The 15451-nt window shown below is 34.7% G+C and overlaps 1 protein-coding gene across 7 annotated transcripts in view; it reads right to left on the bottom strand.

Moving 5' to 3' along the window:
• Nucleotides 1-370: 370 nt before the first annotated feature.
• Nucleotides 371-15451, bottom strand: part of QSER1 (glutamine and serine rich 1) — an 83768-nt gene continuing 68687 nt past the window's right edge. For 6 of the 7 annotated variants that reach the window (XM_087433032.1, XM_087433031.1, XM_087433035.1 and 3 more), the window contains 5 exons: nucleotides 12962-13099; nucleotides 10313-10410; nucleotides 6474-6626; nucleotides 5146-5241; nucleotides 371-4234 (listed from right to left, as the gene is read on the bottom strand). In XM_087433032.1, the coding sequence (XP_087289158.1) occupies nucleotides 4094-4234; nucleotides 5146-5241; nucleotides 6474-6626; nucleotides 10313-10410; nucleotides 12962-13099 (626 nt within the window). In that variant the 3' untranslated portion in view covers nucleotides 371-4093. Of the gene's footprint in view, nucleotides 4235-5145; nucleotides 5242-6473; nucleotides 6627-10312; nucleotides 10411-12961; nucleotides 13100-15451 lie in introns of those variants that run through there. The other variant, XM_087433037.1, reaches the window with a different exon arrangement.

The raw sequence follows: 15451 nt of genomic DNA on the forward strand, positions 1-15451 counted from the left end.
CACCATCGTAAAGTGGAAAAAGTGGAAGTCAAATCATTTTAAGTCGTGGACTGTCTGTATTTTCAAATAAAAACTAGAAAAGTGACAGTGGATTTATACATCTTTATAGGTGGAAAAGGGCTAAAAGAGTTGTATCTTAACACAGAAACTCAAGTATTTTCTGACATTGTCAGCTGAAGCTGTATTTCATCAAATATTGACATAATCATTTGACAAAACAATGGGTGGGCCCTATACCATTTGTACCTAGTAACTGTTTAGGACTCTGCAACATGAGGTAGTTGTGTGAGGAATCTATAACACGATGATGCTTTTGGATAATACCTCAGCTTTCAATTCTTAAAAAAAAAAACCAAATCCCAAAACATTATGATTTTGTTGTTTAAAAAACTGTTTTCACTTTAATGATCTGAGTTAGTAACAAACAAATATACAAAACTGTCCTTCACATTTCCCATTTCCATACATTGTATTATGGACCACTGAAAACTCTGGACTACAAATGCAGGTTTCTTTGTATCCTTAAGTTCAGTTATTGTCACTTATAGATAAAGGTGATTTGCGAAAACACGCATTTGTGAACACAGACGCCAAAAGTTGTACATGTAAGTTAATGCACAACCAAAAGTGTACATTGCTCATTTGTGCAGTTATGTGTCAAGCGCAACTGACACACTTAGAAGCAGTTATCCTGGGATATTTCACTAGTTGAAAAGTATTTTTGAGAAACAGATGGAACTACATTTTTAAACAAAAATTGTATCCTACAAATACAATAAAATTCACGACTTGAACATCTGAAGCAACTTTTGGGACCCAAAGCTGATTCAACAACCCTGCCGCTATACTGGTTTTATGGATATATCTCCAAAGTCATAGGTTAGAAAACAGTTGCTTTAAAGAATAGACATATATTAAAAGGAAAGTAAGGCTTTAGAAATGTGAGGAAAGCTTTGAAAATAGTAATAATGTATGAATCATTTATAATTTTTACATTTTAGAAATTTAAAGAAATTTAGAAATTTAAAGGTAATCTGAACATTTTCTAAGCCATTATAATTAAGGTTTTTCCATCTTACCAATGTTTTCTATTTGAAAGTGTAATAGAACAATGGGCAGTTTCTATTGTTGACTTACGATAATTCATAAATCATTATAAATTTATGACTTCAATAGAGGATCAAATAAGTGGAAACTGGTGATCATGCAATGAAAACGAGAAGCCTGCTTCTCCAACCACTAATCTAAACTAGAAATGAACACCTACACAAAATGATTTTTTATATTAAATTATTTTCAGATATCGGTAGGTAGGAAAATCCAATCTTGCTTAAAAATGTTTCCCTGGGTTGTGGCAACATGTACTTCACCTCTTTTAGTCAATCCACAAGGTAAAGTTATTTCTATTACAAATTTCGAACTCCCTGGCAAGGAATGTGAATGCTAATCAGCTAGGTGTTTATTCAGACTTAGGTATGGTTGTCATAACTGTCCCACTTTTCTCTAAGACCTGAGTTTCATGTCTTTGTCTATATAACACAGGTCAAATGAGAGAAGATGGTGCAAAAACAATTGGGTCTCCTCAAGGCAGTACTATAGACCTGGCCTCTGATATTATGAAAACACTTGTTTTACTAAAATGAATACAACTACAGACAGTTTGAAGGCAATCGTAGTTGCAAAGGACATGGGTTATTTTCTACAGGACACATCTCTGTTTTCTAAGGGCCATATCACGAAGAAAATGATTTTAAACATGTACTTCAAGAGTCACCTAAATGCCAAATGACTTTTAAAAATATCTAAACCATCAGTGATTCAGGAAAGTAAGCCGGGGGAGTAATGGAAAGACTTCCAACACTACATTAGGAGATGTAGTTATCTACCCTGCACTTCGGAAATGAAAGAAACCAATTCTAGCCAGAGTCGACATCAGAAAGAAATACGGCTGCTTCTTACTCTTCTCCACTTAGCAAAATTAATTTTATGATGCTCTCATTGCTGATACGCTCTCATTTGAGTTAGGCAAAATGAATCTAATAGTTACTTTTGTTTTCAAAATAAGCTGCCTGAGCAGTTTTTTTTTTTTTATTTGTGAGGAAGATCAGCCCTGAGCTAACATCCGATGCCAATCCTCCCCTTTTTTTTTGCTGAGGAAGATTGGCCCTGAGCTAACATCCGTGCCCATCTTCCTCTACTTTATATGGGACGCTGCCACAGCATGGCATGACAAGCAGTGCGTCGGTGCACACTGGGATCCAAACCTGCGAACTCCAGGCCACTGAAGCGGAGCGCGTGCTTAACCGCTTGCGCCACCCAGCCGGCCCCCTAAGCAGTTTTTTTTAACTTTCAGAAATGGAACATCTAACCCTTGGGAGAAACTTCTATTATTGAGTATCCTGTCTAATAGCAGGTACAAGGATTGTTGGATTAAGGATTATTGCTTTTAAAAAGATAACCATCAGAAATAAATATGTAAGCTTAACTCACTTATTTTTTACCCACTGCGACAATGTTTTATTCTCAAATCAAGTGACACGTTTCTTTCAATTCTTTGCTAGTTTACTGAGGTTTTTAGTTATTAGAAGTTGGCCTATTAACTCAAAATCAAGACAACAGCAACATCCACATAACGCACGTCTTATTTGGGCCTTCAGCAGTAACACTGCTTTCTGGATAGGACTTAAGGCACTGAATGGTGGTAAAATAAACCAAGTATGATGGTTAACAACTTCTTTAGAATCCTAAAAAAGATCATTTAGAAGGACACTAGTAAATCTTTTTCTCAAACAAATAAGGCATCCTGTTGGCAAACACAAGTAAAACACAAGGTCATGTTGAACCTAATACATTCACCGTCTCAGCTCAACTACTGGCAACACTAGCTGTCAAAGCAAAGAAGGCTACATAGATGCCCAAAGGCTGGAAAGGCACCCGCAGGAGCGCTCTGCCACTTCCAGTTCCATCAGGTGAGCTGCGTTTCACACTGCTCGAGGTCTAATCATAAAGTTTATTCTTCACAATGTATCACGTGGTTAGAGTTTTATTTTGACAGATCAGTTAATCAAGTGCTAGTTTAGTAAAAAATTTATTTTCATGAATCAGAAAATTACTGCAGTGTCTAACACAACCCCATTTATAAAGCTAAACTAACTCTAGCACTGAATGCATATTCTGGAAACACTGAAGCAAATCTGTATAGACAAAAATGGTTACCTCAAGATAGAACTGACAATAGAAATTCAATATATAACTAAATAAGATTTACTGAAAATAATGAAAAGTGTAGCACAGAAACATCACACATAATTATAACCACAACATTTTCCTTGTGAAAAATACAACTATTAGTGAAATAAAATGTACAATTGAAAATTTTCCCAAAGGAAAAACAGTATAAAGGAAAATACTTTTCTTTGAGATAGGGAAAATAGTATGTCATTGTTTTTTTCATCACAATAAAATTTGACACAAAAAGCAGTCACAGAATTGCACCAATTCCACATCCAGTTTCCTGAACATGTTAAGAGTAAAAGGAGTTCGTAAAGCAGAATGCAGTTTCTGAATTTTATATTTTAAATTGATGATATTCTCATATAAAATGTCACATCACACCAGACTTGTTTTCATAATGTACAATACCTTCCGTTTTGTGGCCAGACATGAATACAAGCGTATGCTTTCTGCCACCTTTCTTTCATTCTGGTGTTTAGTCAGAGTCAGGAAAAAATAATCAAGTTACTTAAGTGTTATCTCTCTAGCAATAAAGAAAAATTATATTTAGTGCATGCTTCATCTTTTTTCAAAAAACATTTCTGAAAATAAAACTCAGTTACCCAATGGTTTACAAAATAGAAAAATCATTCATTAGGATACAAATGTGGTGGGATTTAGGTCCATTTCCAAAGGACTGCTTCCCCGACAGCACCACTGCCCTTCAGCAGAGGTCATGACGCAGTTCCCTGATCAGAGCAGGCGGGCCTGTGGGAGACCACTGCTGACACTTGATTATCTGAGGCCCTAGACCCTCTGTGACCACCCCCCTCCGCCATTTCATCAGTGCTATAAAATAGACGGCATTTTTGTGGAAATGTTAGGAACACTTCTGCTGAACATGATTTAGAAGTTCTCCAAATTTTTCAAATAGGTCTTCCACCCATTTTACATTTTTCATACAAAGTTGCACAATTTCTTCCTGTCCTAAATCTTCATTTTTTTTCTGCACAGAAGAAATCTAAAATAAAAAGAATTGTCACATTAGCTTATACTTATCACTTTATAAGCTCTTCATAAGGGCTTACTGTTTCCATATTCTGAATGAAAAGAGATTAATTAATTCACCTACAAGCATCAATCTTTTTTTAAAAATCTATCCATGGAAAAGGATTATTTCAAATAAATTTGGGTGAAGTCTAATCCTGTCATTTTTGGCTCCATGGGGGCAGGGAAGAAGGCTAGGAAAAGTAGTTCAAACTTTCTCAATTCTTTTCAATTGTGTTAAAAGCTGAATGGCAAATCTGGGGGTCAATTCTGCATTTGGGAGTACTGTAAAAGTAGTCAACATAATTACATGACCATCTTTACTTTCTCCTTTGCTAGACAGAGGTTAGATTTATGAACATCTTTCCATACCAGACCATTATCAAAGACATCAGATATAGCCTTGAGCCAACTTAACCCTTTTTAGTTAAAAAACTGATAGGTAGTAATGTCTACAGCCATTTAACCTCTGAGCAAATTATTCCTTATATCCCATCCACAAAGTGGTATTACTATCATAAATAACTTCTGAGCAACTTAAATTATGGTATTTAAAAGTTACAATTAGATTTTAACTATCATTTCCTCATGCCAAGGCACAAAAAAAAACCCATTTCTCTGCAATTAAGTGGGATAAGGCCATTCTAATGATAAGGAAGACAGCAGTGACTGAAATGAATTAAAGCAGGATCGTTGTACATTATGAGAGAGGAAAATGCAATAAAGGACCATTTATTATGGCAATGTAAAGCAAGCTCTAACAGCTTAAAAATATCACCACTTAAGCTCCTACAAAAGCTGATGAGCCTCAGATTAATAGATACAGTTTCCTTAAAGTTTGGAAAAATATACATTTCTTTTTTAAATAAGTGAAAAAATAATTACCTCATCTTTACATATCAGATAAACATGATATTTATAATGATGCAGTGAATGATATAAAGAATACAACTGTATTTTCTCTGGATCAACAGCAAACTCCTATAAAAAGAAAATAGTTCATAGATATATTTATTTCATGGAGTTATCTAAGCTAAGAATACATTTACAAAAATACTAGACCAAAAGTCTCAATGAAAATGACTTATATGGCTAGATATTAGCTTGTATTAATATCGACAAGAGGCTTATTCAAAATAAGAATTTAAATTGTATTTTAAAATCTTCATTCTTTTTCCTAAATCTAAATATACACTATTCCAAAAAATTAAACATTATAGAAAAATTTAAATAGTAAACATACAATATGACTTATAAAGTAAAAGAATCCTATAATCTCTTGCTTCAGAGATAAACAAGGTTAACAGTATGTTATACACTCTTCGATGTTCTCCCTCTACTTATATTAATAACACTAACTTTGTAAAGGGAAAGGAATCATACTATACATATTGCTCTGCAAGTGTCTTTTTTATAACTAGTTTTTTATCTAACTATAACTTGGATATCTTTCTCTTTATTACATATACCCCCCCCAATATAAATTATATGAGGGCGGGGATTTTTGACATTTTTTGCACTGTTTTATTCCTAGTGCTTAGAACTGTATTTGGCACACCACAGGCATTCCAAACTTTTCATTGAAAGAACGAATGAATCTACCTCTTCTCTGTGAAAAGTCCGTAGTATTACATTATCTGAGCGGCTCTTTATTTATCCAACCTCACACTGGTAACACAACTGAATTGCTCTTACAATTCTGCATGAGCAAAGGCATGTTTTTCTGCATTTGTGAATGTTTCTACAGAATACATTTTTTATGTGGACTTGATATGTTGCTGTTTTCTGAAAAAGCAGTAATTTAGACTATATTTGAAAATGAATGAATTCCAATTTTAATAATTTTTCAGATATGGAATCCATATTGCATCTTATGAAAAGTGTGCACACTCACTTATCTGTAGGCATTTGTATCCAATGACAAAAAAAACTATATAAAAAATATAAATACAAGCATAGGATGATTCCTTGCTTATTAGTCTATTTAAAAAATTTGTGAGCACTTGCTATATACCAGATAACGTACTAGGCAGTGGAGAAAAACAAAGAATAAGACTGAGTCTCTGTTCCTTAAGCCAGAGCTGCCCATTTCTACCTGAAAAAACCTCACATTTAACAACAATATAGTAAAATGTTTGCTTATTTCAACGTTTTAAGTAGGAATATATTAACAACTGGAAAAGGTATAACTACGTCAATCAATATATACTTACTTGTGCAGATTTAGTGGTTGTCTTAGAAGTCCTTAGAGTTTTCTTATTATAAGCTTTGCCATTCATTTTGATTTTAGAAATGGCAGATCCCCCACTTTTTGCTTTAGAGTCTCGAGTAATTATTGTTAGTTCAGGAAAACTTTCCAAAGCATTCTTTAAAATCAAGCAAAAATAACTCACATCAGAAGAAAACTAATCTAAACTACTTCCAGCCATTAAAATTTATTTTTTAAAGTACAGAAATATATACATACATGTACATATACACACACACAAATATATGTGGGGGGACTGATGGATGTGGTAAATATATACAATATACATGTACATATACATACAAACATGGGGTGTAAACATGGCCACATATTCTTTGTGGCTCCTCCCATCAAAGCGTGGAATCTATTTCCCCATCCCTTGAATCTGGGCCAACCTTATGACCGGCTTTAAGCAACGGCCCATGACACTGTGGGGACTCCCAAAGGAGGCAGAGTTTCGAGTCATGCCTCTCCGGCTTCACGGCAGGGGAAAGAGGGACACATACAAGCTTCTTCAAAGCTCTACAAATTAAACCACTGTTAACACCCTGAAACTTGGCCAAGCCCTGCTATGAAGAATTCATCTGATCAAGGATGAGAACGAGAACAGGAAAACAAGAAGCATTATAATGCTTCTCTGGCCTCACCACTTCTCTCACTTCTTTTGACCACTGGAAAAGCAGTTGTGAGATGAGTCCAAAACAGCCTGATGAGTTTTCTGAGCACAATAACATAGTAGTTACCACTGATAATTTAGTGGCCATGTGGCAGAACCAATTCCAGTCCATTCTTTAAAACCTACTGGCATATTTATGCCCAACCTCCTCAGCAAATCATCTTGACGTGAAAAGCTACAAACAATAACTGAATCATATTTGTAGCTAAATGTAACTATTGTTTTAAAAAATTAAACTGAGCTACCAATATCATTTACTATTCTGACACTAAAAGGATTCAAGTGCTCCCATTATATTTATTATTCAGAATGTAGTTCTCACTTGATAAACTCAATTGTTTTATAAACAGTTACAACCTTCAAGGCCATTCTTTTCCAAACTCTGTTTGAGTGCCTAAGCATGTGGTATTGATCCCCGAAACAGGGCATTTTTTAACAAATAATCTAATTTTTTTAGATATAAGTGTAGGAGGGAACTAAGTTAAGTTTCATTTAATAGAAAGAAAAGAATCTTTTATTAATTTCTAGCTTCATTCTCTTTCTTAGATTATTTGTGCTTTTATTAAACACTTTGGTGCTTTCCATATAAAACATACCCAGACTCGAAAAATTTCGGACCCAGAATTACTGTTTACAATAAATAGAATTTAAAGACAATATATGGATTATAAATTTGGAAACAGTGAAAACTAGGTCAACAGAAATGAAAAGAGATAATTTAAATAATCTTTCTAATAAGCACAAGATGCTAAAGATGACTGGAAGTACATGGAATTCAGATGAAAACCGAACATCATTAACTTCAAAAGGCTTTAGGATTCCTAAAATTACCAAGATCATCATGGAAAATGGTGCTAATTATTTCTAAAAAACAGAAAATCTTTTATAATATACTGTTTGTAATATTTTACATCAAATCATTCTAACTTTTAATACGTGTATTTGGCTCTGAAAGGCAAATTGCTGGAAATAAAAACTGTAAAAATTAATAACTATAATTTCAAAATTAGAAATTTTGTGTTTTTTCTGTGACAATAAGAATATGAAAACTAATTTTTCAGTGGCTCGTCTCATAAGCTATTGCATAAGCTTAAATATCCACTAAATCTATTAACTTCTGAGTGGTGGCTTTTATTTTAATACAAGTTACTAGAGAACTGGTTTGACATTTCTACAAGTTAGCCAAAACCGGTCTTTTTTAAGATTTAGTAACTTTTTAGAAAACACGTATCTAACAACATTCTCTTGTCTGCAGAAAACATGATATTTCCCAAAGGAGTATTTCATTTGAAGACAGTAGTTAAGCAGAAAATACTGGACTAGGAATCAGCAGACCAAATTCTTAGGACTGGGCTTCTTACTAGCTTCTAACTTTTTTTCTCGGCAAGTGCGTGTCAGTGAAGAATATAGGACTACCAGCAGAGTTTGGTGTCATTTAACTTTGAACTCAATCTCAGAGCCTTAATTTTCACCTAGTGAAAATGAAGTGAAGTTTCACTTTTACATGGAATTCAGATAAAATAGGGATGTGAAAAAGCTATACAAATTACCCAAAGGAGTTGAAAACATGTCCACACAAAATAAAACATGTACACACAATGTGTACAGCAACTTTCTTGATAATTGCCAGGATCAGAAAGCAAGCAAGATGTCCTTTAGTAGGTGAATAGATAAACTGTGATCTATCCAGACAATGAAATATTATTCACTGCTAAAAAGAAATGAACCATCAAGCCATGAAAAGACATGGCAGAACCTTAAATGCATATTACTAAGTGAAAGAAGCCAATCTGAAAAGCCTACATGCTGTACGATTCTAAGTCTATGACATTCTGGAAAAGGTAAAACTATGGAGACAGTAAAAAGATCAGTGGTTGCCAAGGGTTAGGAGGGAGGGAGGGATGAGTAGGCAGAGCACAGAGGATGCTCAGGGCAGTGAAACTACTCTGTGTGAGACCACAATGACGGGCACCTGTCCTTGTACATTTGTCCAAACTCTTGGAGTGTACAACACCCAGAGGGAACCGTGATGGAGATGTTGATAATGGGGGAGGTTGTTCACGTGTGGGGACGGGGTATATGGGAACTCTCCGTACATTCTGTTCAATTTTGCTGTAAACCTAAAACTGCTCTAAAAAATAAAGTCTATTTTCAAAAAAAAGCTGGGCTGGCCCAGTGGCATAGTGGTTAAGTGCTCGCACTCTGCTGTGGTAGCCCGGGCGCGCACTGACACACTGCTTGTCAAGCCATGCTGTGGCAGGCATCCCACATATAAAAAAATAGACGAAGATGGGCACCGATGTTAGCCCAGAGCCCATCTTCCTCAGCAAAAAGAGGAGGATTGGCAACAGTGGTTACCTCAGGGCTAATCTTTCTCACAAAAAGAAAGGAAAAAAAAAAAAAAAAAAAAATGGCAAGCTATATAAATATATAAAAAAACTTCTCCCAAGGTCAATATAATCAAATGATTCTACATGTTGTTATGCTATACTTTGAATAAGAAAAGCTGGAAATTTTTTGACTACTAAGTAGCTTCTATCATAACTTTTCTGAGTTTAGATTAGCTTATTGTTGTTCTGTTTTCCTGATAACACCAAAACCAATTTATAGTGCCAAGATATAGTAACAGATATATACATATCCCCTACTATTATGTATTAATATTAATTATGTAATAATTAATGTATTATGTATTAATTTTTCCTTAGATATTGGGTAAATCTGGCAAGTAAAGGGAATTCTGATAACTGTGCTAAGGCCAATTCTCATTATTATAGGTGAAATGTGAAAATTTTGAAAAGGTTTAAAAGAAAAACAAGATTGGAATACAGTAGTTTAAAGGAAATACTTTTGAAAACATTTGGAAGTTATTATATAGAAGGAATATTAGGATATAAAAGCCTCAGAAATGAATTTAGGCAGAGACAAGCAAATGATTAACACTAAGAATGTGCCTAATACAATAAAAAGACAAGCTAAACAGATTCACAATGAATAAAAATCAAATTTTTTTTCGTTGGGTGAAAATTTTATAAAACTGAAAATGAATTTCATAAATTTTCCTTCCTATTGTACTTAAGACTATGATTGCCGCTGAGTTTCGCTAATTAATCATCTGAAGGAAATACCTTGAATGACTGATCCAAATGGAGATTCACAAGAAGTCTCTTTCGGTTATCATTCAGCATGCTATCTATTTTTTTCATGTGAGGCAAAAGTAGCTCATCTAAAACAAGATAAAAATTTATTGTAACAGGATAAACTATCAACACAAAAACTTGTTAAAAATCCACCTTTTTCTTAGAACATTATTAGGACATTAGCCAAGTGAGGAAGAAGCAGCACAGTATGTTGACAGGATGACAAGTGCTGTGTTCTACGCCTGTCTCTGCCACTAGAACTGACTGTTGGCACTACATGACCAGCGGGCCATCACCCACTTTCTCCAAACCTCATTTACCACCTGAACAATAACAGCATTACAGGACATAAATTTATCTAACACTATAAAATTTTATGAAATACTGAGAATGATATTCTTAATTCCCTGTAGTTTGGGCAAAGAAAAAGTAAGGGAAGAAAAATGATCAAAATCCAGTTTCAAAAATACAAGGGAAGAGTCAAAACAGTTATTTCAGAAAAAGGGAGACAAAAACTATGACAAAGATCCTACTCAAAGCTTTGTGCTTTCTTTTTCACTCCTAAAACTTTAAGCTCTTTTAAGAAAAGCACTTCCAGAGTGTAGGTTAATTACTTTTGGTGCTGTATTAAAGATTTTAGGTAAGTATACTGTTTCTTAATTTATCAGCACAATAACACATTTTTATAATACTAATTACCTTAAATGACTTTTCTGAAAATGTATCCTCAGAATCTGGTTACTAATTTCATAGCTGAATAAAATGTTTGGAGCACAAACAAGCACAGTGACCACTGAAAGAGCTCCTCCTCTAACTGAAGAAAAAGTCCTGAGTGAGGAGTGCTTTCTAAGGTCACTACAACACACCTGAGAGTCTTATCTTTCTAGTAGTGATTAAATCAATTCAAAGACTACAAGAGTTTACATTTCACAAAAACAAGTTTTAAATATTTGTGGATTATTTTTAAATATTATAACCATTAAAATCTTTCCCCCTTATATTAAATGGAGAAAAATCAGAAAACAATGATAAGCAATAGAAAAAAAATCATTTAAAATACAACTGCCCAGAAATGACCACTAAAAAGAGATGTGTATTTTATGCCAGGAGTTTTGATTGACAGAGAAAACACTTAAAGGCAAAAAAGCCAACCTGGGGAATTAACTATTGGGTTTTAATCGTGGTTCTTCTACCACTAACTTGCTCTATAACTTTAGGAAATACATTTAATCTCTTTGAACCTTCATCTACAAAACAAATGTTTTAAACAAGGTAATCTCTAATGTCCCTTCCAGCTCTACATGATTCTAAAATGACTGATGTACAGATTACTGTCTCTGATTATATGGTCAAAAAAACAATGGAGGGGCCGGCCCTGTGGATCAGCAGTTAAGTGCACATGCTCTGCTACTGGCGGCCAGGGTCAGATCCCAGGCGCGCACCAACACACCACTTGTCGGGCCATGCTGAGGCGGCATCCCACATATAGCAACTAGAAGGATGTGCAACTATGACATACAACTATCTACTGGGGCTTTGGGGAGAAAAAGGGAAAAAAAGGAGGAGGATTGGCAATAGATGTTAGCTTAGGGCCGGTCTTCCTCAGCAAAAAGAGGAGGATTGGCATGGATGTTAACTCAGGGCTGATCTTCCTCACCAAAAAAAAAAAAAAAAAAAAAAAAAAAAAACCAAAAAAGAGCAATGGACCAGAAACTAAAAAACCTTAGATTTTAATCCTTTCTCTGCTACTTGCAAATTGTAGGCTCTTAAGCAAGTCAACTTAACCTCTTTGAGCATCCCTGTCTTCATCCACAAAACGGTTAAATTGTTCTGGGATTAAAGCAGAATAACTCATTTCCAAGTATGTGGAAATAATAAAACAATACATATTGTTAGGCTTTGCTGTTGAAGTATACTGTTACTGACTATGCTTTCTTATTATCTTCTGATCTTACAACCATACAACTCATTTTGATAGAAGAAGGGTAATGGAAACTGACTCCTTAATCCTTTCATTCCTTCTTTTAGCTGTCCCTGGTGAATGCTATAGTAGCTGAAGGGTAAATATTAGTGAGCAGCATTATATATATTTTATACAGTTTATTTATATATCAACTTCATCCCTATTTTACTATAAGGAAAAATTAGTAAAGGAATAATATTAATGAATATAACCCAATGCATATATTGTTTTACTACTAATTGATTAGAAAATAATTACTCTGCGATGTAGCTTTTACTAGACACAAATATACAGTTTTAATCTTTACATCATTATTATCCAGTTCATCTTTCCAATTATTAGAAAACACAAAATATTGACATGTGGACCTTCCATGTAACACAGACATTGAGTGAAATATTATAAAGCTGATAAAGATTCTAAAATTGAAAGAAACTTATGGATAGTTACATAATTTTCCCATGAGTACAGATCAATAAAAATACATTCAATATAAAGTTATTCAAATATTCAGATAATTCATGAAAAGATATGACCATTCTATAGAAACGATATATCATGAATTTGTATTAACTGACAACATACAGATACATATGACAAAAACCATACATTAAACACATAACTAACAGACAAGAATAACAAAGATCCAGGAAGTACTACTCAGCAGACTGTACCGTTGCTCTTCTCTAAGGCTTGCATTGTGTCAGGGTCCAGGGCAATGCTGACAAGCAATTCCATGTAGCTCTTAAAGGTCTCCTTCATCGCTCTTGTGTTCAAAAAACGAGTGACAAATGGAGCTGGAGGATCAAATTCTGGGAAGGAGAAAAGACAAAATATTCAATATTCCTTCCTGACAACCTATGAACACTTTTCTCCATAAAAAGAGCCTATAAGCAGATTAAACATTGTAGATAACACTTCTCAAAATTCAAGGTTCTCCCCTCTGCCTTTAAACACCCTGAGTGAGAGACTCTCAAAGCTTCTTTGCACATCACAATCACTGGAAAGCTTTTAAAAAAAACCAAAAATCCAGATTTCTGTACTTATTAAGACAGAATCTTTTTTGGGGCAGGGGTGGTGGTAGTGGTGATGAAGCTTAAATACTATACTTTACAAAAAGTTCCCAGGTAGCTCTGAAGCCTGACACAAGCCCAGCATAGGAACCTGCTTCTCCTCCCTGGCCTACCACAGACATCTGCTGCGAGGCTGTGCTACTCCAGAAAGGATGCTCTCTCTATATTTAGGCCGTAAAGACATAAGACATCCAAGGTATGAGTTAATACATAGATATCTCTTCCTTTTACTTCCGCACCTATATTACTGTAAAATTCTGGTCTAGAGCCAAGACATAAAAAAAGATTTTTTTTTGTAAACATAGACCATGCATAAAGAAAATTTCACTCAAATTCAATGGCAAGAACTGTAAGATTAGAAGTGTCTCAATTTTGACTTTTTCATTCAGATATATAACTATTTTCACAGCCTTTAACAGCAGTTTGTTTTTTTTTTTTTTGAGGGGGGTGAGGAAGATTGTCCCTGAGCTAATATCTGTGCCCACTTTCCTCTACTTTGTATGTGGGACGCACTCACAGCACGGCTTGACGAGGAGTGCATCGTTCCGCGCCCGGGATCCAAAACCGTGAACCCCGGGCTGCCAAAGCAGAGCACACGAACTTCACTACTATGCAACCAGGCCGGCCCCTAACAGCAGTTCTTAAAGTATGGTCCAATGACCTCTTGGACCCCCAAGACCCTTTCAGGAGTCTCTGATGTCAAACCTGTTTTCATAACAATATTAAGATGTTATATATCTTTTTCACTCTGTTGACATTTATAAAAGTAATGTTGGATAAAACCGTTGGTGCCTTACTTAGCATGAATCAAGGCAGTGACACCAAACTGTACTAGTAGCCATATTCTTTGCCATGACTTTGTTATCTCACTGCCATGCATTTGAAGGGAAAAAAAGCTAGTTTCACTGAGAAATAGTCCCTGATGAAGCAGTAAAAATTATTAATTGTATTAAATCTTTACTCTTAAGCAAATGTCTTAATATTCTGTGTGACGAAGTGAGAGGTCCACATAAAGCACATCTGCTACAAAGTAGGGTGGCAATTGTTTGAGTTACAAAATAACCCAGCCATTTTTTTCCCCATGGGACACCATTTTTATTTGAAAGAATGACTGACAGACACACTATGCCTATACAGACTTGGGTACTTAGCAGACATTTTCTTAAAAATTAATGGAGAAAACCTGTCACTTCAAGGAAAACAACTGACAGTATTGATGCTAATGATAAAATTTGAGGTTTCAGGTGAAAATTAGAATTCTGGAAAATTTGTATCCACCACTGTGAGGCTGACAATGTCCCAATACTTAAAGACATCATTGATGAGATCAGTGGTGGTATTAATATATGTTATTTCTTGATACTGTAAAAATGCATGGCCTAAACGTAAGAGCTAAAACCATAAAACCCTTAGAAGAAAATATAGGGGTAAATCTTCATGACCTTGGATTTGGCAATGGATTCTAAATATGATACCAAAAGCACAAGCAATAAAAGAAAAAATAGATAAATTTGGCTTCGTTAGAATTTCAAACTTTTGTGCACTAAAGGGTACTATCAAGAAAATGAAATGTCAATACATAGAATGAGAGAAAATATTTTCAAATCATATATCTGATAGGGTTTAATGTCTAGAATACATAAAGAACTCTTACAACTCAAGTTCAAAAGGAGAAATGATAAAATTTTAAAATGAGCAAAGGATCTGAATAGACATTTCTCCAAATAAGATAAGCAAATGGCCAGTGAGCAGTGAAAAGATGCTCAACACCCTAAGTCGTTAGGGAAACACAAATCAAAATCACAATGAGATACCACTTCACACCTACTAGAATGGCTATAACCAAAAAAACACAAAATAATAAGTGTTGGTGAGGATGTGAAGAAATTGGAACCCCCATGCATTGCTGGTGGGAATGTAAAATGATGCAGCCACTGTGGAAAACAGTTTGGTGGTTCCTCAAAAAGCTAAACATACAATTATCACACGACTCAGCAATTCCACTCCTAGGTATATACCCAAAAGAATTGAAAGCAAGAACACAAACAGATATTTGTATGCCAATGTTCATTACACATTATTTACAATGGG

This window comes from Ceratotherium simum, chromosome 7 (genome assembly GCF_057802395.1).
Source record: "Ceratotherium simum simum isolate JZ-2026a chromosome 7, ASM5780239v1, whole genome shotgun sequence".
Taxonomy (NCBI): Eukaryota; Metazoa; Chordata; class Mammalia; order Perissodactyla; family Rhinocerotidae; genus Ceratotherium; species Ceratotherium simum.